The 23,810-nt window shown below is 37.2% G+C and overlaps 1 protein-coding gene across 2 annotated transcripts in view; it reads right to left on the reverse strand.

Annotated features, from left to right (window-relative positions):
* nbas (NBAS subunit of NRZ tethering complex) overlaps nt 1–23,810 on the reverse strand; it is a 168,852-nt gene that overhangs the window by 31,031 nt on the left and 114,011 nt on the right. For both annotated transcript variants that reach the window (XM_079375563.1, XM_079375562.1), the window contains exons 47-48: nt 22,280–22,369; nt 21,166–21,361 (exon numbers count right to left, since the gene is read on the reverse strand). In XM_079375563.1, coding sequence (XP_079231689.1) covers nt 21,166–21,361; nt 22,280–22,369 — 286 coding nt within the window. The remainder of the gene's footprint in view (nt 1–21,165; nt 21,362–22,279; nt 22,370–23,810) is intronic.

Genomic DNA, 23,810 nt, shown 5'->3' on the forward strand with positions numbered 1-23,810 from the left:
AAAACAGATCAACAGACAGAATGAAGAACGATAGAATGATACACAGACAGTAACGACAGACAGACTGACAGACAGACAGACGGGTGGGTGGATGGATGGATAAGTTGAAAGAATGGTAGAACTATTAAAAGAACAATAGATAGAGGGATAGATAGAATGATCGAAGACTAGACAGACAGACAAATGTTTTTGACACTGCAATGACATGGAGTCCACTGACTTGCAGTGTCTGTGGAAACAAAGACTGAAACAATCTTTTTGGACAAACAATCCCTTTAGGTTATTTCTAATTCGATTCTGTGCATTTCATTAATTTCATTAATCTATGTGGTTCATTGCTGCAGCTCAACATGTCCATGTGCACTAACCAAAAGTAAACCCACATATGCAAGTCATCAGTAGTATATACAGAGTCAGTGTGTGTATTTAGGTAGCTTACATTGCAAAATACAGGCCGGCCCTGGTGGGATTAGATCATAAGTCTTTTCAAGGCATAACGACAGACGCACAGTACCTCTGGCCTCCAACCTGGCCAAAGTCAATTACAACGCTCAGCAATTTTCTGAGACTGATCTCCAAGTCCGTGCCATCGGGCAAGAAAACAGCCAAGAAAGACAGCGAGAGAGAGAGAGCTCGACCAAACCAGGCAGATGTGGCTCATATAAAAACAGATATCATGTTTTTATATGTTTTTCATGTTTTTTCAGATTTCTCCGATTTCCTCTCCATAACACCACTCTGAAGAGTATGTGTAGAAAGAATACGAGGAAATTAATAATAAATTGCTTATGCATAATGAATAAATTAAGGCCACCCTGAGCTCAGAGCAGGGAGGAGATGCAGGAGATGAGCCCTTAAAAGGGATTACTCCATAATTAACATCTTGTTTTTCTATTTATCAAACGAAAGGGATTCGTGGTGGAACTGTGTAAACTTCAGACTCCGCTGGGTCCTGGACTGAGGATGAAACAGTCAGGAAGAGGACAGACTCAATTGGGCCTGAACATCAGAGGAAAGGGTGAACCATGTGATGACTGCAAACTCATCATACAGGTTCAGCTCGAGGTCTACAAACATCTTTCAAATACAGAGAGAAATCCTAATGCACCTTTCAAGGGCTTTAACTTTGCAACACATCTATAAACAACCTGCAGAAATATCTTTATTAGACCAGTATGAATGAAACGCTAGGCTGATATTATTAGATAGACAGATATTGCTGATCAGGGACAGATATAACTTATAACCAGTATAGAAATGGTTTTCAAAAGCAAAACACAACTTGTTAATATAGTTATGCATCCTAAAGGGTTCAGAATGAAAGAATCCCATTCTGAGGTCCAGCAATCAGAACACAACAACAAAAAAATGTTGATAATTTAGTTGTCAATTATTAAACTATTAAAATTATTGCCAATCATAATAATGATAATAAGTATAATTACTATTATTAGCAACTATATGAATTAGCAACTAATAACTAATAATAATTATTTTTTAAGGTACCCTTAAAGCTAACAGAAATGTATGAATAGTGTAATACAATAGTAATAATTATGATTAATAAAGAAATTAATTAGATTACTGTTTTTTTTTTATAATTAAAAACATTTATTTCAATAGTATATAAATATTAAACATTACTGTTTGTTTACAAATAAAAATATATGAATTTCATTATAATTTATGTTTCATGATATTTATAAACATTTAAATTGTGTAATTCAATGAATAAATAAATATTTAAAATGAAAATAATTTTGTATTTATTACATTACAAAATTCTTAAGGGTGGCTGACAATGTAGAAAAATAATTGGTAACACTTTAGTTTAGGGGCCGATTTTCACTATTAACTACTTGCTTATTAACATGCACATTAATAGCATATAGGCTGTTTATTAGTACTTATAAAGCACATAATAATGCCTTATTCCACATAATCATATCCCATACCTAAACTTAATTTCTAAATATAAGCATTAAATTAGTAATTTATTGAGGCAAATGTCATAGATAATTGTTAGTTAAAAGTGAAAATTTGTCCCAAAACTAAAGTGTGACCAAATAATAAAAACAATAATAAGCAATCTAAATGTTTATACAGATAAGACCTGAATCAGACTCAAACTTTGGTTGCCTTCACATAAATGTGTCTGAGCCAGGTCCTATTTCTGACTGAAAAGTGCTATTTTTTTTATACATCGCTATTAATCAACAACCCCATCTTGGCTCTGTGGCTCAAGGGGCCTATAAGGTCACTGTCGAGTCCAACTCATTCTTTTCATTCACTGAAGATGGAGTGATGTCGAAAAGAAGGCCAGAAAGAAGACTGGGAGGGGGGGGGGAGACGTGTCATGCCTGGCCTTTGGAAGGAGTATAAAATGTCTTATTAATATTCATTGACCTACTGCCTAACTTCCACCGTTTCCCCAGTGCCCTGCCTAAGAAGTGATAGAGGTCGTTCAGTTTAAAAAGACAGGAGAGGAAGGGATGGGGAGGAGAGAATCAAGAAAACCTGGTGCATAAGAACAACTGAACCTCTGTATCCATAAGAGTGAGATTTTCAGGTAATGCCGACACACACCCACACACACCAAATCCTTTTCGCTCCGTACAAAGACGGAGGCTCCCGGCTAGAGGGCCCTTGAGTTTCCAAAGAATGATACTCCAGGGCGTAATCTCCGTACCTCTTCAGCAGCCTGTGATGTGCGCTCTAGTATGGTGCTGCATGCTTATGTCAGTGAATGCATGATGTGTGTGTCGGTGCAGAAGTGTATGTCAGCATGACTGCATGCAAAAGCCGAAGGGATTCGATGTCTGTGGATCTGTTTGGAGCTTTGGTTCTGAGACTTTACAAAGATGATGCAGCAAGAATATATAAAGAAGGTCTGGCAGCTGCAATCTATGGGCTGGATCTGGTGATATAGGATATACAGGAATTTTCCTGCACTGAAAATACAGAGTTTACATAAATGACCACTGTATATAAAATACTGATAGCTATTGCTGTAAACATAAACTAGCTTTGTATATTTAGCCTAATCTCAATGCATTGGTTTACACAAACTATGTAATGTGAACCACACTTCACAAAACCAGGTGATACCAATCAGATTAAAGCAAAAAATGAAATGTGAGCTAGCTTTTAGCTTAATTTAAATGGTTATGACAGAAACTAGCTAAAAATATCAACCGGAAATTATATTTGTCCAATAACTTTGAAGAGAAATATGCATGGTGAACTGGACACCTGCTTGCAACAACTGTTAGGTCAACCAGTTAGATCAGAAGATAAGTCAGTCATCATTTGGACTAACCAGAAAAACTTGTTTGAACTTTCCGTAAGCTTTTAAATCTTGTTAATTATTTAAGTTTTCTGTGCAATATTAAAACTACATTAACAGCTCCAGGTGCTTAGATGATTAAATAACTTATATTTCCTATATAGAGTACAGTTTAAACATTTGGTGTCAGTAATTTTTTTGTTTTATGTTTTTGAAAGCGGTCTCTTATGTTCACCCAGGCTGCATTTATTAGATCAAAGTTAAAACATATCACTGACGAAGGCAGATAGCCGAAATCTTTGTCTTTTTTATCCCATGCTTTAATGCTTTAATAAAGAAGTTTCAAAGTAAAAAAATAAAACTTTTCTATTTTAATACATTTTAAAATTTAATTTATTTCTGTGATGGCAAAGCAGAATTTTCAGCAGCCATGACTTCAGTCTTCGGTGTCACGTGATTCTTCAGAAATCATTTTAATGTGATGATTTGGTACATTATTATCAATTTTGAAAATAGCTGCTTAATATTTGTGTGAAAACCACAATAAAGTTTTTCAAGATTCTTTGACAAATAGAAAATTGAAAAGAACAGCATTTACTGGAAATTGAATTTTACTGACACCAAACTTTTGAACACTAGTCTATACAATTATTAATTCATAAAAAAAATATATAAACTATTACATAATCAACAAACACTATGATAACTGTACTGGAACACTACCAACACAGACCTCCTCAAATATTGATCCATTTTGTTGTAAAGGCACAGCAGGGGTTGTATCCAATAACACAAAAATCACAAGCTTTGCCTGTCTCTCACCTGATCCACGTTCACTGTAGCTATATGAAACATCAATATCTGTATCACACTGTGAGAGTGCAAGCATTTGAAACTACACTTTTACCCTCGTATGCTAAAGAGAAATGCCAGCTTCACTCCGGAGAATTCTTGACATGCTGCCACCTGGAAAACATGCATAATGGCATTTAATATTTCAATATTTGAATAACAAAAGCCATTTGTGTTGAGATTTCAGACTCTTCCACATATTTAATTATGCATGCATATGGGAGGGAGCTCATGAATATTCAGAGAAGGGCTGAGGAGGTGTACCACTTGAGTGCACTACAAGGTTGAGTGTTTTTGTGAAAAACTACTTGTTTTCCAGTAAATCAACAGTCATTACGTCACCAAAGAACACAGCAGAGACTCAATCACCACATCTATGATAATCCCATCCTTTATTCCCAGAACAGCATGTCCAAGCCAAATGCAACACAAAAGTACAAGTCACAAATGACTCCTGTAAAAATATGACCACAAAGAGGACATTTTAGTGGTTACTTTGTTTATTTTTCTGCAACATCATGCCAGGCAGCTTATCCTCCTGAAACTCTCTAATATTTCTTTCCACAAAACTAAATGGACACCATATGAGAGCTGAGATTTTGTCTCTTATGAAAAGTAACAAAACACAAAGATTAACCATTACTGGATAGGGGGGTGTGCTACAAATTTCTAGATGGGTGGGGGCTACAAATAATGTTTGGTGAAGGGAAAAAGCGCAGACCTGGCAACCCTGACTTGAACTACAGGTGATTCATAGAGTCACATAGGACTTGCAATAACTAAACTTTTTTTTTTTTTTTTTTTTATGAAATTCTCTTCACACGTGAGTTGCAGTCTGTCTCGGTTTTGATTCAACACTTTTGATTGATAATTTTCTGATAATTTCCTCACCCCATGTCATCTAAGATGTTTATATCTTTTTTTCGTCAGTCAAAAAGAAATTAAGGTTTTTTAGGAAAATATTACAGGATTTTTCTCCATATAGTGGACTTCAATGGGAGCCATCGGGTTGAAGGTCCAAATTTCATTTTCAATGCAGCTCTACATGATCCCAGGCGATGAATATGGGTCTTATCTAGCAAAATGATTGGCCATTTTCTAAAAAAAAATAAAAATGTATATATTTCTTAAGCACAAAATCTTGTCTTGCACTAGCTTGACCTCACGCATTACATAACCATGCACACGTGATGTAGGCAGAAGTACTTGTGTAGAAGTATTTGTGGTTAAAAAGTGTATACTTTTTTTTTTTTTTGATATTGACCGATCGTTTCACTAGATTAGACCCTTATTCCTCTGCTGGGATCATGTAGAGCAATTTAAAACTGCATTGAAACTGCAAATTGAACTTTCAACCTGTTGGCTCCCACTGTTGGAAAAATATCCTGGAATGTTTTCCTCAAAAACCATAATTTCTTTTCGACTGAAGAAAGAAAGACATGAACATCTTGGATGACATGGGGGTGAGTAAATTATCAGGATGTTTTTATTCTGGCAATGAACTAACCCTTGAATAGGCCCTGAAAATCATTATTGGTCGACACACTGGTGCATACCTAGTTTTGATTGTGCCACATGGAACCTTGCTTAGGCAAGTTGGACGTGTGGTCATCCTGCTGAAAGTAGATATTAGAAGATGGGTAGACTGTCGGTGGTGAGCAACACTAATGAAATATTTCCATTTACACCATTATACCACCAACAACAGCCAAAAATCACTGAAACAAGACAGGATGAGTCCATGAATTTATGTTGCACATGAAAAATTTTGCCCGCACCATCTGTATGTCACAGCACAAATTGAGATTTGTCAGAACAGGCAGCGTTTTTTGCAATCTGCCTAGCTTTAGTAAGCCTCTGCCCAATGTTGCCTATGAAAGTAGCTGAACATGGTGTGGTCTACTGCTGCTGTTGCTGTGGTTTCAGAGACAATGTTATTGATGACACTGTCGTAACGGGTGGTTGTTTTCCAGTTATGGCAGAGCTGCCAATGTTTTTGTTTTTCGCACCATTGTCTGTAAACTCTAGAGACTATCGCGCATGAAAATCCCCTGAGATTAGCAGGTTCTGAGACACTCAAACCAGCCATGGGAGAAGAGGCGGAAATGGAATCTGGAAATGATGCGAGACAGACTAAAACTCACCTCGACTTCATGGACATCACGGCTTAACCTGTTGGAGCGTGTTCAATAACCGATAGGCCACACTTCCAACAATGTCTAGAATGTACAATCTGAGGTAGGAAGGATATTGTGCAATTTATGTGTGATAAAGCACAAATTTTGTGTATTGTTTATATATATATATATATATAAATGTAAAATAAATGTATATATATATATATATATACACATTTATTTTACATTCCAAATATCCATTTAAACTTGTCAAAAAAATTATTATGAAAGATAATGGAAAAAACGCCACTCATTCTCTTCCTTTCTCAGCGTCTCCGAAGAACGCCTGCATTTCAGCTCAGTGAAGCAGATTATGGCAATTAAGCAAAGATTAAAATAATTCAAATGCTCTTCAGGGATGGTGAGGAATGTATCACAGCTTCATAGTGTTCTTTTCAAAACACAAAAAGCCCCCGACAGACGAGTGATAAGTAAAGCACTGATTTAACACTGAATATTGAAAACTTGTGTCAGAGTTCTCACTTCAATTTCTGTAGGTTTCAGTTTATGTCCAATTTAGGTCTAATGCACTGTATGGCTCAGTGGAGTGAGAAACCATTCTGCAATGTTGTTAAAAACCATCCTCAAATGTTATTAAGAGCAGTCAAACAGTCATTCACGCACTGCTGGAACATATCGATGGGAAACTCAATGTACTCACCCTCAAGGCAGCAAAGGTCATTGAGATTGTGGCAGTGTGTTAGAGAGGTGAAAAGTGCCTTGATCACACACCAAAAACAATAGACTCCGTGTAGAGTCACTGCAGTGCTTTGAAATCAACCCATACACACATGTACAAATGCTCTCACACACACTTATCATTTCCCAATAGTCAAGACAGATCAATGCTCTAAACTGCCAACTATGTTTCTCTATCAGCTGAAATGCTTTGAGATTTTAAGTCTCAAAGTCAATGCCAGAAAGAAGAGAGCCAAATTTAAAGAAAACGTCCCAGTTTCACCTCACCCGCTGCAATGCATTCCAATCCTCTTCCTTTCATGCGTCCTTTTTTCTAATTCTTGTGGAGTCGACAGATCAGACTCTTGACCCTTATTTGCTATGCACCGCTTAGCTAGAAAATTATACATAGGAAAGCCCATAAGACTATATGAGAGGACGAGAGAGAGCTTGACCTAATCAGAAAATGGACAACCTCTTTTACATATGTTCTACATATGACTGACTTACAGAAATATTCAACAGCTGTTCACTTTTTCACCTTCCTTTCACCTCCTTTGTTTGTTTTTATACAGCATTTTATTTACATAATAGTTTTTTGCCTTTCATAAAAATAAAAATGTAATAAAAAACGTTTTAAACTCTAACAGACAAAACTTTAATTTTTCTTTCAAATGTGCAATCCTCAACACGCTATGGTATTAAATTATAATAATACAATATAATATAGCAATTACTATTTTTCATTGTCAAGGTTAACAATGCATGAAAGTGACACTAAACATTTACTGAAGTTTAGACATGTTAGCTAGAAATATGCGACTATAAGCATGCCACTACTAGTTATGTGACTAGTTCAGGCCACAATGTATCACGACGTAGCACAAACTTGAACCTGCATCACCACAGCTCCAACAAACAGCTCCAACATAGCGCATGCGCCAACAGCTGCACCACAGCTCCAACAAGATTCCACACCTGTTCATATCCAGTGATGTTGAATTTTGTTAATTTCTCTTTTTGTTTGATGAAACACCACTTGACTCCGTTAAGCTGTGAGACCTCACTGCTGTTAGCATGATTGTATGTGATTAGTTGTTCAGGCAGACCCTTACAAAGGCAGAATGTGCTCCTCTTAGCTTCAGAGGAAGAGAGAGAGAGCGAGATGAAGAACACGGAAAGAAGTACCTGGAGCATAATTAAATATTAAGTCGGTTCTTTGATTTATGCAGAGCCAGAAGCCAGAGATTACCCTGTACTCTCAATGTACAGCTGATCCAAATCCCAGTGCTTGGGGACTGGAGTTTGATATTCTGATCCTGTCTTAAAAGGACAGACATTCAGATGAAGGTCTCTACAGAGAGGGGGACAAGCACTCACATTCACAGCATAGGAGGAGAAAACGGAGATCTACCTTGATAAAAGAAGGTAGAAAACCAAATGAGCAGTCTAGCCTGTCCCGAGTCAGAAAATAAAGTTGTAAACTCAGCTTAGACAAGACAGATCATAACATCTAGTACATTTGCTTTGTTTTTTCACATGGCGTAGTATTCAGATATACTTTGAAACTGTAGATCTCCAAACTAGCTACTTACAATTTCAAATAGTTAAACTACAGTGAAGCTACCCTTTTACAAGTTAGCTACGAGTGTACACTAAAAAGTAACTATTTAGAGAAGATAAGATGTTAGATAAGATGACAATCAGACTCCTACAATCAGAGCAGTGTTTATCAGGCACAGAAACCAGGTTTTCCCAAATGGCAAGGGGTTCATGAGTAGATGCAAGTCCAATAATTAAATCATAAAAACATAAAATGAAAATAACTGAATTTGAATGAAATGCAATTTAAATTTGAAAAACTCATTTTGGTAACAATTTAGTATAGGGACCAATTCTCGCTATTAACTAGTTGCTTATTAGCATGCATATTGTGGGGAAGTCGTGGCCGGACTTGTAATCCAAAAGTTGCGGGTTCGAGTCTCGGGCCGGCAGGGATTGTAGGTGGGGGGAGTGAATGTCCAGCGCTCTCTCCACCCTCAATACCACGACTGAGGTGCCCTTGAGCAAGGCACCGAACCCCCAACTGCTCCCCGGGCGCTGCAGCATAAAATGGCTGCCCACTGCTCCGGGTGTATGTTCACGGTGTGTGTGTGTGTGTTCACTGCTGTGTGTGTGCACGTTGGATGGGTTAAATGCAGAGCACGAATTCCGAGTATGGGTCACCATACTTGGCTGAATGTCACTTCACTTCACTTCATATTACCAGCATACTGACTGTTTATAAGTACGCACAAAGCACATATTCTGCCATATTCTACATCCTTAATCCTACCCGATGCCTAAACTTAACAACTACCTTACTAATTATTAATAAGCAGTAATTAGGAGTTTATTAAAGCAAAGGTTGCTCCCCTATTGTGACCCCTATTTCTTGTTTACCTTTGTTTATAGTTGGGATCTCAATTGGCCTACATTATTATTATTTTTTAAAAAGAAAAATGTAGTGACATGGTAGAGTTGTGTGAAAAAACAAAGTAATTCACTAAGGCCATTCAGATGTTACAAATGATTCAGTGAATCACTTGCTGAAACAAACAAACAGATTCATAAGAAACAATGAAGACAGAGTTGGCTGATTAAAGGCTTGAGGTGTGGTTGCATTTACTGTTGTTCCTAGTTGAAACTGGGTCTTTTCAAAAGGTGTATGCGAGATCAAATTTTTTTCTTGAAGGTGCAAGATTTCCCCACAGGTTCAAATTTGTCATGCAAATTCACCATATTGACTAACAGACAGCAGCTTGGTTTGAAAGTGACTTCTGTGTGAGCTGTGCTTCATTCATTGACATCAGAACTATTGAGAAATTTCTGCAAAACATTGTCAGTATATCAAAGTTATCATAATTTCTAAACAAATCTTGCAGTATAGTTTTCATAAACAGTCTAGGTGAACTGGGGGTGTTTTGAACTACCACGTCATAGTACGCTGAATATACACTTTCCATGATTTCCCCCCTCTTAACCATTATGACTCTAGCTACCCTTACTGTGCGTTCACACCGCCGGCTGCGAGAGCGTCAAAATTCGCCCTGGCCGCCCTGACTGCGACGCTGTAGAAAAGATTCGTGGACGCGCTGACGCTCTGACGTAGATCGTATGCTCGTCTTGTATTTAAAGGAGCCGCAAAGGAAACAAGCAGGTTGATCTTGTGCAGACTGACCACAAGTAGAGTATAAGTTAATATTTGAAATGTGAAAGTGAGAAATTGATCGATGGAAAGAACTTAATTGTAGTTACATGTTTGCTAACCAAACAAACCAATTAAAAGCCATTTGTGTGGTGTGGATTTGTGTTCATGGTTAAGGGCTAGTCTAATTTCAACATTATAGGAGACATTTACTAGCCTTGGTCTTTCATTAACATTAATTTGTGTTACAAATTACAAATTGTCCAGATTGAAGGTGTTGTTTTGAGCAAATAAATTGCATTCCCGCTGAAAAACACACGTTGTAGCGGGAAAATGTCCTCTATAATTTTTATTTATTTATGTCCCTGTACACAAACAGGGACACGTCAAATATGATCGGGAAACCCGCCACAGCAATAATTAATCTCTCTTCCATTTTGCTTGGGAACTAATGTGGTCGGAACCAAAGTTTACAGGACTGCGTTCTCTGGAACCCTCTCAAGCGGAGGACTTCTACATTCCGATTGGTTGCCGCCCAATCGCGTCATAGCTCATTACCATAAAGCTGACCTGATTTCAACTCTCCTCGACGCTCTCGCCGCCCAAGACTCGCCGCGCCGCTCTCGCCGGAGCTCGCCGCCGGCTCACATTGAAAATGAATGACTTCCGGCCACTTTGACGCTCTCGCCGCTGGCGGTGTGAACGCACAGTTACAGCCACATACTGTATGAGCCCATTCTAATGGAGCTCCAGGCCAAGGACGGAGGTCGTTGATGGATCACGGCTGCCTGTGTGTGATGAGGTGCACATAAAACCCACTGTATCTTCTCAGCGCTGGCATAAATCTGTCACCGGTAAAGCAGGTTCCATATATAGCCTATAGTGAAGTGTGCTCTCGATTTCTGAGAACATTACGTCAAAGCTGAGTCACCTTTAAGACACTGAACACCTGAACTCGAACCTCTGGAAACCTGAACTCAGTCTGCTTAATGTCATGCACACAAGTAGAACATGCTCCTGGATCAAAGCCTTTGTTGGTACTGGAACAACAACCAACCAGTGCTCTATGATTTTAGGAGAAAAATAAGAACCTGGAACAACATGTTGCCCTCAGACATTTTGTTCCTGCTCATTTTTGGTGACGTAATGCTGCATAGACCGTTGGGAGAAATACCACACCAGTGTAGACCCGGCAAGGTGGAAATAGTACACCCTCTGGTCTTGTGAACTTCCCGATTGACAGGAATGTTGTTGCAGGCCCTACCGAATCACATTGTACCTTCTCCTGAAAGCTCCTTGTGTAACCTTTTTCATCACGCTTTCTTCAACACCCTCCTCTGAACTCTTATCTATTCCCCAGACTACAGTTTCCCTTCTAGACCCCTAGAAGCACAAATATTTGGCTGAAATATAAAAAAAAGTTACTGTAGTCTGATTCCAAATATTTAAAAATGTAAATTTAATTATAAAGTACTTAATTTTTGGGATCTGATTAAATAATCCAGATTACATGTAAATCACTTACTACCCAGGTCTGCTAGTTTATCTTCCTTCACCAATACAATCATAGACCCTTATATAATCACATACCAGTATGGTTCATATTACTATTAATAGGAGAAACTGTGGCACGCAATAAGTCCCACTTTCTAAATAAAACAGCCAATTGCAAAAAGTCATTGCATCACTGCAGTTGCCATTAGAAGCTCCGAGTTCCCATAGAAATAGTCAGTGTCCTGAGACATGCTTGGGATGCGTTTGCGCATTTGCTGGACAACCCTGAAGCATACTTTTTAATGATCGAGGATAAGAAAATAACTTATGGAAGCTTATGTAAAATTTTATAGCGGATTTGAAATATGTTATTTAAACTTGAATTTGGGAAGTAGTTTTGAGATTTGAGTATTCTTGCATTCAAGTAAATAGGAATAGGTTGTGCATGCCCGCAATAACTGCCCGGAGGTGTTGCAAATATGGCCAATGGGTGAATTGATTTTTCTTAAGGGATTTTTGATATATAGTCAACAAAAATAGAATGCTAGAAACTAGAGGAATTTCAAGGAATTAGAAGCAGAAGAACTCTCTCTAAGACCTTGGGAAGTTAATGCAGGAGAGTACAGCAAGTGAAACTTACTGACACTTGAAGCCTGTGAAGGGGGAGATGATGTAAGTGTGGCCCCGGGCTGTGCTGGAGAGGCGGGGCTAATGACAGAGGAGAGTGTGAAAGACAAGAGCGCTCGTGACAGACCGGAGCTGACACACTGCCAGTGGGTCTGATGTCACATCACGCTGACATTTTGAAGATACACAAGTGTTTGTGTGTGTTTTATTTTTTAGAGGAGTCATAAAATCTCACAGCAAAATGACAGAATAAAAATAAACATGAATAAGTGCAAATATGAACATAAAAATTAAGATTTTGACAAACAAATATATTGACAAAAAAAAATGGTCTTAACTAAAATAATCTAAAATAATAATAAACTAGTTTTTTTTAAAGGGGTCATCGGATGCTCATTTTCCACAAGTTGACATGATTCTTTAGGGTCTTAATGAAAAGTCTATAACATACTTTGGTTAAAATTTCTCAATGATAGTGTAAAAAAACACCTTTTTTACCTTGTCAAAATCAGCTCTATTTTCAGCAAGTCGTTCTATAAATGATAATGAGCTCTGCTGACCTTGCGTGGGGTGACGAGCAGACTGCAAACTTCAGCCGTGAAACTGGCTAACTAGCACGTTATTAAGAAAAGGTGATCTGCAAAGATTCAGAAAAAACCCTTATACTCACTTCTAGGGATGTAACGGTATGAAAATTTCTAATCACGATTATAGTGACCAAAATTATCACGGTTATCAGTATTATCACGGTATTGTTAAAATGTGCTGGAGATGTTCAAAAAGTACCGAAACATAAATCACTTCACCAAGTTTCATACTTAAAAATCAACAAACAGCAAATAAAATGACTTTTTGTTTGCATAATCACTAAAACAATAACATTACCAATGAAGTCTGTATTTTAAATGACAATTTGACTGACAACAGTTTAATAGCATGTTCAAATAAATAATGTAAATGTTCAAATAAAGCTTTGAAAAAGTTTAACATAAAAGGTAGACCACACATTTCAGCCTTTAAAGAAAAGGGTTAAATTAAAATAATTAATAAATGATTATATGTATTTTATCTGCTCTATAAATAATTCTATATAGCATATCTGAATTGTTTAAATGTACATAAGTTTGTTTTTCATCAACCGGTTAAAATTTACAGCAGGTCATGAAAATTTGGTCCATTTTTTGGCCAGACAGAAACTGCACACAGGCTGAATGTAAATAAGTGTCTGTAAATCCACTCTCTGGCAGCAGGTGGCGCTTTATACGGAAAAGCTGAATTACAGCTGATTCCTGTGAACTCCGCGAACACTTCCTTTAGGTATTACATGGAGCGAAGATGAAAACAAAATGCCATCAAATCGTTTCTGAAGACAGTCCGAACCTTCAGAGGTACATTCATATAATTAATTCATTGATATATTAATTTGTATAATTCCCTCAGCACTCTTTTAAAACCTCCCAGCTTTTCCGCCCTGTTTTCACTCAGAACGAAACTACTGTGCTGCTGTGCGCACGTGAGACTGTTACTGAAAACTCTGCTTTATGCCGGACAGTATTTATTTATCGCGAGTTGTTTAAATCACGGTAATCGAATACGGTTTTAATGATAATTAAAATATGAAACGGTAATACTAACCGCGGGGAATTTTATCATGATTTATCGTCAAACCGGTAATCGTTACATCCCTACTCACTTCTGTAGATGAAGATGGATCACGAATGATTCGCACGAACATAGATGCATTTAGGTAGATTAGGATCGGCGCATTCCCTTCAAAACGAAAGTAACGTTAATCCTCTGCATCTTCAGTGACTCAGATGTCGGGAGTAAATGACGACTGCTATATTCATTATTACATCCAACAACAAAACACCTCAATCACTTAATTGGAGACATCTTGTCTTCCCCTGCATCGGAGTCGACACAATGGCGGACAGCTCTCAGCTCACTCAGGGCGGGTCTAAGGTAAGACGGACTTGTCAATCAACTATCGTGGGAGCAGCCTGTGCAGAACAACATCATTCTGACAGGAATTTCAGAACAGCCTGATTTGAGAAAAGGGATTTTAAAATAGGGATTTAAAAAAAATACTGGGTGGATTTTTTATCATTATAGGATGGATGTGTACACACACTTCCAACACACATTTATGTTCAAACAACTTGAAAAGTGAATTTTGCATCTGATGACCCCTTTAAAGAAATTAACCTGCATTGAAATCAAAAATAAATGGCAAAGACTTTTGTCAAATAAGACTTTTGTCAAATAAATTCTATTATAGACAAAATACAATCCATTAATCGGCAATGCTGTCTACACTGGATGCGGCGTGGCGTAACACAAATCCCCGACAGTAAACTGATTTCGCATTCCATTTATGACATACTGATACAAAGTTAAAATGCTTTTAACAGTCACTTTGTTGCGTCCAGTGTAAACAGACTTTAGCTGTTGCGGCGCGAAAAACTGTTGCGTCCGGTGTAGATAAGGTGTTACTCTTTTGTGATTCAGATTAAATAAATTCAGGCTTGATGAGCATAAGAAACTTCTTTAAAAAATACTATAACATATATAGTATAAAATAATATAATACTATAATTTAAAACATTACTATATAATATAATCTGGAAAAAAAATCTAGATAAACTAGGCAACCTCACTAATTGACTAGTAACTAACAAGAAGTTCTCAATATGGGGCATTTAGCTCATTCTCTGTAATCAACAAACAACCAAATACACAACCATGCAAGCACACACACACACACACACACACACACACACACACTGGATAAAGACATTAAAACAGTACTGCTAAACATGGGCATATTAAAGCATGCACTCCGGGGGGAAACGAAGACCTTGTTTTAATGACCACATTAACCCTAGTCATTAAGCTTGTCTACGGTTAAACACACACAAACACATATACACATACACACACACACCCTCCCCATTTAACCTAAACACCGACAGCTTCTTAACATGACAAATGAGTCCAGATTATCAAGTCAAGGGACCATGGTAACGATAACATTCCATGTCTGATCCCAAACACGTGTACACACGCCAGCATCCTCAAATTCATTTGCACTCATTACATCAATAACTACTTCAGAATGCAAGTAAACAAGGGAGTCTGGGACACCCTGGGAGCTGCCAAATAAAGATTCTCAATTCAGACTGACAAAGCTGCTGTCCTTTGCCAAGCGAACAGTAAGCACTCATAGGGATTGTGACATTTTGTTGCCGTTAGGCTAAGACGGATGGCTAAAATTAAGAGACGAAAAAACCATGGCCGTGTGCCACCGGGATGAGAATCTGAAGACAAGTCATTGGGATGCCAAAGGGGTAGAGATCGTTTGCATAACGCAAACAGAAATTGCCAGGGAAATGCAGTTACTGCATGGCATTTCACTCAAATTTCTTTCAGAAAAACATTTGGTGAGGTAAAATAGTTTGCGATTCCTCAAACAAGAGACATTCAAAAGCAGCTTATTAAACAACACAAATCGCTATCGTCAGAGCCACAGAGTGAGAACTTAAGCTGTGAGAGGCCTTGACCACTTGACAGCATCTGTAATATCTGACTGACTGCATGTTGGGTGCCACTTCCTTGATGGGATAATAGGACAATAATAATCATAGGACAAATCAATAATAGGACAATCAATGATAGAAAAAGCAACAGACAAATGCAACAATCAATCTCTTCACAATCACATATCATATAATTATTTGGTAACACTTTTACAATGTTATGTTTCAATGAGTTTATGTATTACAGGTATCATAAATCTAACAATGTTAATTCATGTTTATACTATTGTCAATTTTTTAACGGGTGACCAATTTGTGTTTTTCAGGGCTTTTTGTTTATTTTGAACCAATAAACATGTCTAGTGTAAACATGAAACTAAGAATAACAAGGGCTCTGACAAAAATGTCATTAAATGCTTTTACATTATTTTATCGGCAAATCAGTTTTGAAAATGGCATTTACCGATAACCATAAAAATGCTTAACTCTTTCCCCGACCAGCATTCTTGAAAAAAGTTGCCAGCCATCGGCATCGTTTTTTTGCTGATTTTCACTAAAATTTAATGACCCCCAGAATATTTTGTTGTATGAATATCTGAAAATGCAATACATAAAAAAAAAAAGATCCTCTACTTTCAAAAAAAAAAAAAAAAAAAAAAAATCTGTTTTATTCTAGCTTCAAGCATGGCTTTTTTAATCAACACTTGAATGTAGGTGAATGTAGTTTTCATTTATATGCAGTTAATGTTGACGATTGCATTATTTTTCATATGCATATGCTTACATATGAGATTGCTCGTTTCTACGTCTTCCTGGTCTGTGTTTTTGATCGGCACTTTCTAGACTCATTCAGGAGATGCGTAATAGCGAGTGTATAACAGCGAGAACGCAGAAACCTGAAAAATTCTGTGTTTGGCAGGAAAAGAGTTCATATCGGCCAGACCGATAATTGGTTGACCCCTAATTTTTAACTCATGTTCATTTGAAATACATAAATGTAGATCCTGGTCGGAACAAGAACACACACACACACACACACACACACACACACACACCTAACTTCAAGACGACACATTCCTGAACAGGAATCAAAGCCCCACTCCCAGCATGTGACTGGCTGGCCGATCTCCTGCCCTGAACCTTCTTATCTCAAGACCTTGTCATTTGGAGAAACTCCGGCACAAACATTCCCTGATTCCCTGACCATTAACGCAGTAATTCAATGATGTTCCTGATCAATATTTGTTCAGTTTCACATGCGTGGTGTGATTATTTAGAATTAAAAATTGTTAAATCTAGGGCTTAACCGCGTAATGGATACAATTGATATATCTACTTTGGTTATGCAAAATTACTTGGTGTTTGATTTCTCTTGTATGATTACAATACGAATAGAAATCTGCTGTCAATAATTTCTGCATGTGATAAAATAACTGAACAAGATAATGTATGCACGGAAAGAATCTGTGCAGGGCGGGGCTCCGCCCCACAGGAAGAATCCGATTGGGTCAGCCGCCCGTGGGTGGATCTCAAATCGGCCCGTTAAAGACAGATACCCAACTGTATGTCTCAGTGGGTTGAAAGAAGAAAAGTTTCAAGCTCAAGCTTAAACTCAGCTCGCTCGTTGCTCGGCGCTCTCATCATTTAACATCATGATCGAGCAGTGAACAGAGATCAAGACTCAAACTTCCAAAGAAACTAACATCTAAAGCCTCAGAAACTCAAACCAACTTCCTGGGAGCGTCATCAAGTCAGAACGAAGCCAACCAACCACTGAAGAGTATTCTCGTGACGACGACCTACCAAGCCACCAATCAAATACACAATCTTTCCTGAACCGGGAAGGAACTGAACTCAACTGAAAGCAAGGAAAGTAAGACAATATTTCCTAAATCTGCTGGAAACTGGTTGTATTCGTCGCTAAGAGTAGAGATAGAAGAGTTCCATGCGTGTGATTTCCCTCAGGTTGAAGTTAGAGCATTCTTGAAAACGAGCATTAGAACCTAAAACTCTCTTCAGATCAAACAATTCATTGCCTAAATGTGTGTGTCTGTGTGTATGTTTAAGTCTTCTGTTTGGGTGTGTAGCTTAGTATCGTGTTAGAGTAGTGAAATAAACTTTGATTCTATTAAAGAAATCTCATGTCTGTTGCTATGTGATTTTCCAAGTCTGAAATTATTTGCCAAAGATCGCGTTTACCTACGCTCAAAATTTACCTATGCTAATTTTACCTAATGTCAACATTAACTTACCTAATCAATTCAGTGTTACTGTGGCCACGGAATTATCTGAATTGTTAAGGCATACTGGTTTAATGCTTGCTGGACAAGTCATTAATGAGGTACATGTTGGACATTTTGATTAATATCAATTAATCATAAATATCGAATCTTAAGAATGATTTCCTAAAAGCTAAAGTTAGAACAATAGTTCTAAAGTTATTACAATAAACTAATGTTGATTTGTACAACTTTAAATACTAAAACATTTTGGTATATGTAGAAATTGAAATGAATTTTGTTAAAGACTAACAGCAAGTAATTGTTGTTCATGATACTATTTTTAAATTTTTAGTACAATATTCATCATTCAAAATATGTTTTAATTTTGTACTCACAATAAAGAGTAGCAGAAGTTTTAATTGAACCAAGTTCACATTTGTGTCTGGGTCACGCTGCTTACATTTATTTTGATTGCAAATATATAGGCCTAGTCTACAGCTGCAAAAAACTGCTGGGGGGAAAAATGTTTTTTTTTTTAAACTTATAAATATAGAAAATCTATACCTGCATATTTGGGAGCCCAAAGTTTAGTGTTGATCTAGCAGTTCACTAGTATAAACTCAAAAATCCTACATATAGGAGTGACCTGTTTTGAGTGTAGAGTGGGAACAAGCCGTCGAGTTGACTGTCAAGGCAATTTGTGAAAACGAAGGAAAAAGTGCAACCTCAACATGGCAGCAAAAAAAACACAGCTGTACAGAATTTCTCTACACCTACAATGATTTCTGCTGTGGGTATGTGTCATTTTATGGGGAAACCCATCAGCAATTAAACAAAATGAATGTAAAAGAGAATTATCACATTACACTTACAGTTAGTGAATGAGACAAAAAGTCCAACCACTCTCATTCTGTCTGCGATCAAAGTCATTTCCTCAATCAGACAATCATGCATATAACCATCCGGGCGCTTTCCATTGCTCACACGCACGGCTTCTTTCTCTTTCTATGAGCTTTGACGTTTCCTCTTGGTGAATTTGAAAGGACGGCCCCTATTCCGCTTTGATAAAGTTCAACAATGCTACCTCATACATCAGGGAGATAAACACCACCGCAAGGCAGCACAAGTAAACAACAACAAAGAATATACAGCTCAGCAAAACATGCAATAGAACAAACAGATGCGAGACTTGAAACTCAGCTCCTGCTTGGCAGAGGTAAAGTTGAGGTTGCTATGGTGCTGGGCAGGATGGGCCGATGTGCGAGTTAGGAGATGATTAGTTTGGTATACAGGGGGTAGAAGTGTTATATTAACAGACAAACATGCGGACAATACTGTGGGCATGAACGAGCATAGTACAAAAACAGAGAAAAGCAAAAATACCCAGGTATCAACATTAAATAAAGAGACACGTACACCTGGGGCTAACCAGACTCCGTGGCTCGTGTTGTAAACCAGCATCCACTTCTCAGCAGACACGCACGAAGCCAGCATTCTGTGGCCTGATGCCCATCGCTTAGGGCACACAGGCCCGGCTCAGCGTTCCCAATCAGGATTTAGGGATCTGAGTATGTGGCCTCCACGTCTCGGTGAAATAGAGCCAATCCTCTTTCCCTTCCCTCAATCTGTTCATTTTAATTACTCCTCCTCCTTCAGGGCATGACTTCTCATTACAACTCCCCTCATTTCCCTTCCTTTTTAGATCACAATAAAGACACAATTAATGCATTTCATTGAGAAAAACAAAGCTATTGCCAACATTGGAGACCCAAATGTAGGGATACAGCCAAGCAATAGGAAAGAAAGCCACAATTGAGACTCTTTTAAAGAGAAGTGAAGTGATAAACTGTGGAATTAAAGGTTAGACTTCATTTTTAACATTCTTGACTAGTCAAATCCAAAACTGCGACATGCCAAAAATGGCTCTTTCCAATCATAAGCTTGATATTCTGTTGTTTACCGCTATATAACGCTAATCAAGGACTGATAGGAAACTGGAACTACTTCTAGAAATCTTGAGGGGCTCTTTTGCTTTAAACCCCTGAAGATTGAAAGTTGCATTTACTCATTCTATTAAACAATTGGTGGAGTAATCCTCTTAAAGTGAAACCAAACATCTGATAGCGTCTGCTTATATAAATATTCATTTGCATGATTAAAGTTTAGTGAAAGAATGGATTATGTGATTTGGTGGAAAATGGATTAACAGCATGTATTTTTGTAATGTGTGTTGAGTGAGATGAGGTGACTCCACTTTATGCCAGAAAACTAACTAAAGAACTATTATGGAGTTATATTAATGAGGAAATTCTGTCTATTCATCCATGTGTCTGTTCATGCATGCATCCATTCATCTATTTGTCCATCCATCCATCCATCCACTCTTTTAGAGATTAGTTTGTTACACAAACAAAACCTCATTTGTTCTTTTAAACATTAAGAAAATCTGTTTTAATAATTTCTCTTGTCTAAATGTATAAACGAGCTCACACTACTGTAGGCAGATCTGAGTGGTAATAAACATTCTAATTCAATTATGTTCAGCTAGTATATTTATCTGATCTCTTTGAATTTTGCAAACCAAAAGTTTAGCAAGGAAAATCAGTCATTCTCTTGTGAAAAACACTGACAGATTTAGACAGAAGAGTTTCTTAGTTCTTCTATATATTCAACTCTTGAATTTACTGCAGCTTCTCTGGTACATACGGACAGACAGAAAACACCACAGAAAAAGGCAGAATGACATGCTCGCACACCCAAAACAACATGAGGTGAGGCCAAAGAGCATGGTTACGCAGACAATCGGTAATCCCTGGACCAAATACATCTCACTCATTCCTTCTCTCTCTCTCTCTCTCTCTCTCACTCTCACACACACACACAAACACACACACACACACACAACATGTGTGAGAATAGTCAAGCAATTCCTATAAGCACATGCTAACTCGCAAAGGGCTGCGCTGTAAAATGAGATTATATTCACAGTGCCTCACAGAAGAAATAAGCTAATACTGAGTCAGAGATGTGGGAATGTAATAATATTTATGTGTGAAGTGTAAATCGTGTTTTGTGCCAGTGTGGGTATATGCATATTTTTCACCTTTCTGTTTGGCCAGCAGGCTTTCAGAATGGCTTGGCTCCTGAAGAACACCAGTAGGTGGATGTCTTGATCGCTGAGGCTGAATGAATGTTCTAGGATCTGCAGAACCTCAATTCTGGGTCGTACAGGTTTAGAATCATCCCCACAAAAGGGTCGTAACCATGCCAACATGTCCTCAGATGTTACCATATTCCCACTGAAATAAATTAATATAAGCATTACATAAAATACAAATGTAAAAAATCTGATTTTATGTATAGATATATTACAGATCATAAATGCACAACAATTTGAATGTGTTTTTTTTTCCTCAAAGATTTTTTTTTAAATAAAATCACTTTTATTCAACAAGTATGTATTAAATTGATAGTAAAGATATATATAAAGTTACAAATAATTTCAAATAAATGCTGTTCTTTTCATCAAGAATCATTAAAAAAAAAAGTAGCACGGTTATATTAATAATAAAAAATGCTTTTTTGAGCACCAAATCATATTAGAATGATTTCTGAAGCATAATATGACTTCGAAGGCTTTATTTTTTATTTTAAATTGTGTTTTTACAAGACAATCCACAAAGTAAATCCCAAATTGAGTAATTTACTAAATCTAACAATGTTCTCAAAAATGTGTATCATTTCATTATTTACTCAAATATTCAATCTTAATATTTAAATCTTAAATGAAACTTCTTTATTCAATTCTATAATGTTACTTTGTTCCACATGGTTTAAAATGAAAAAATGTGGCTCTAAAAATCTGATCGGGTGAGCCTTGTTTAAAGCACCAATAAAAAGGTGATATATGGACACGTGATTGTTTATTAATTTAATTTTATGTTAGTTTGGCTAACAAACTACATTCACACAAAATTGCTTACTGTAATCATTACTATTAACATTGCTTTCTTTTATCATGCTAATACTGCTTCTGCTTTATGCTGTGCCAAACAATCCCATTTGATTGCACCAATATATAATATATTCTTTACTGTTTTACACTAAAGTTTACCTCATATGACTGTATACTACAATTACTAACTTATCCCTTCCTCTGAGGTCAACACTGTTTCAATAATAGTAAACAGGAACACTGCACCAAAGGAGACACCTACCCGCTCTGTACATTAGTGTGCACTGCTGCAACAATTCCTTCCAGCACCTTCAAGGGGTCTGCATAATCTTTCAACACGTCCTTGTCACCACTGAAAACAAACACACACACATACACACAGCTTGAGTTTTGATTCCATGTCTTGAGGCTTTTAAAACTTTGTGTGTGTGTGCGTCTACGCTGATGGATGGGATTTTCACACTGAGCAATCTTAATGCTCTTCTGCTGATGTTCTAGCTGCAGGGCTCCTCCCTTCTCCTCTGGCCTTATCTGTCTCCCTCCATTAAAGGTGTTTGTGTTATGCTTTTATGCATGAGGCTGCACCGCCTAATTATGTTTCTATTAATAATTGCTTTGTATTTTTACGCCAGCATTCTCTTATTTCATTCCTAATGCTGCAGTGAACATTTTGTCTGTCTGGTGTTAAATAATCTGTGGTCTCCAGAGGCTGTTCTTCAGAGGCATCTTCTTCTCAGTGATGTCAACAAATGCTCTATTTCGCAGTTTCCTTCAGTGCTGTAGTTGTATGTTAGACTTCACCTTCTCTCTCTGGTTAGGAGATCTCACAGGTCAATATAACATGAGCAGTGCTTCATTGGGAATGACAAATTTCTATTGTGTTGCTTCCAAATCATTCATGTTTCAACATCTTTTGTACATTATATTTACTTCAGCTGGATTCCCACAACTGTTTCAAGTCACAGTCAGTGGATTCTCTCTATAAAACAATAAGTGATTTATTTTCAGACTTTAATTAGCAAAGCGCTATAGTTGGGACACATTTTTCTGCTTTTCCTTTGTTGTAATCTGCACAGCAGCCTGTTTTATTGCTACAGCATCATTAAAATATTCATGTAGTGTTAAATTAAAAAAATTGCTCTGACATTCCTCTGGTACTCCGGTTATAAGAAGTTTAGAGGGTTTGTTTTTAATTCCAACATGAATTAGTTCTCTTTCAATCATCTAAAATATTACATTCTGATCATAATGCTATTACAACATTCAAATAAAGATTACAAAGATGTCAATGACTTTTCACTCACTCACTTATTTTATTTTTATTTCTCATTTCTAATTTGCACATACTTGACCTGTACATACATAGCTGTCTATATTATATATTGTGTTTTTGCTGCTTTGTACATTGCCTATTTGGATATTTGTATATCATTCTTTTATTATCTGTGTCCTGTCCTGTTGCTGTCTTTCTGTTGCACTGTGGAGCTTCTGTCAATACAACAAATTCCTTGTATGTGTAAACATACTTGGCCAATAAAGCTCATTCTGATTCTGATGCAGAATTATTTTAAATTCATGCTGTTCTTTTGAACTTTATATTCATCAAATAGTCCAGAAAAAAATGTATCACCTTTTCCACAAAATTATTAAAGGTGGGGGTATGTAATTATTCAAAAACGCTTTAGAAAACTGAGTCGGGGCCGAGTATCAAAACAAACTTGCAGCCAATCAGCAGTAAGGGGCGTGTCTACTCATGATATGAAGGAGAGCGCGTTCAGTGAACAGCCGAGCAG

This window comes from Barbus barbus (assembly GCF_936440315.1).
Source record: "Barbus barbus genome assembly, chromosome: 24".
NCBI classification, from domain to species: domain Eukaryota; kingdom Metazoa; phylum Chordata; class Actinopteri; order Cypriniformes; family Cyprinidae; genus Barbus; species Barbus barbus.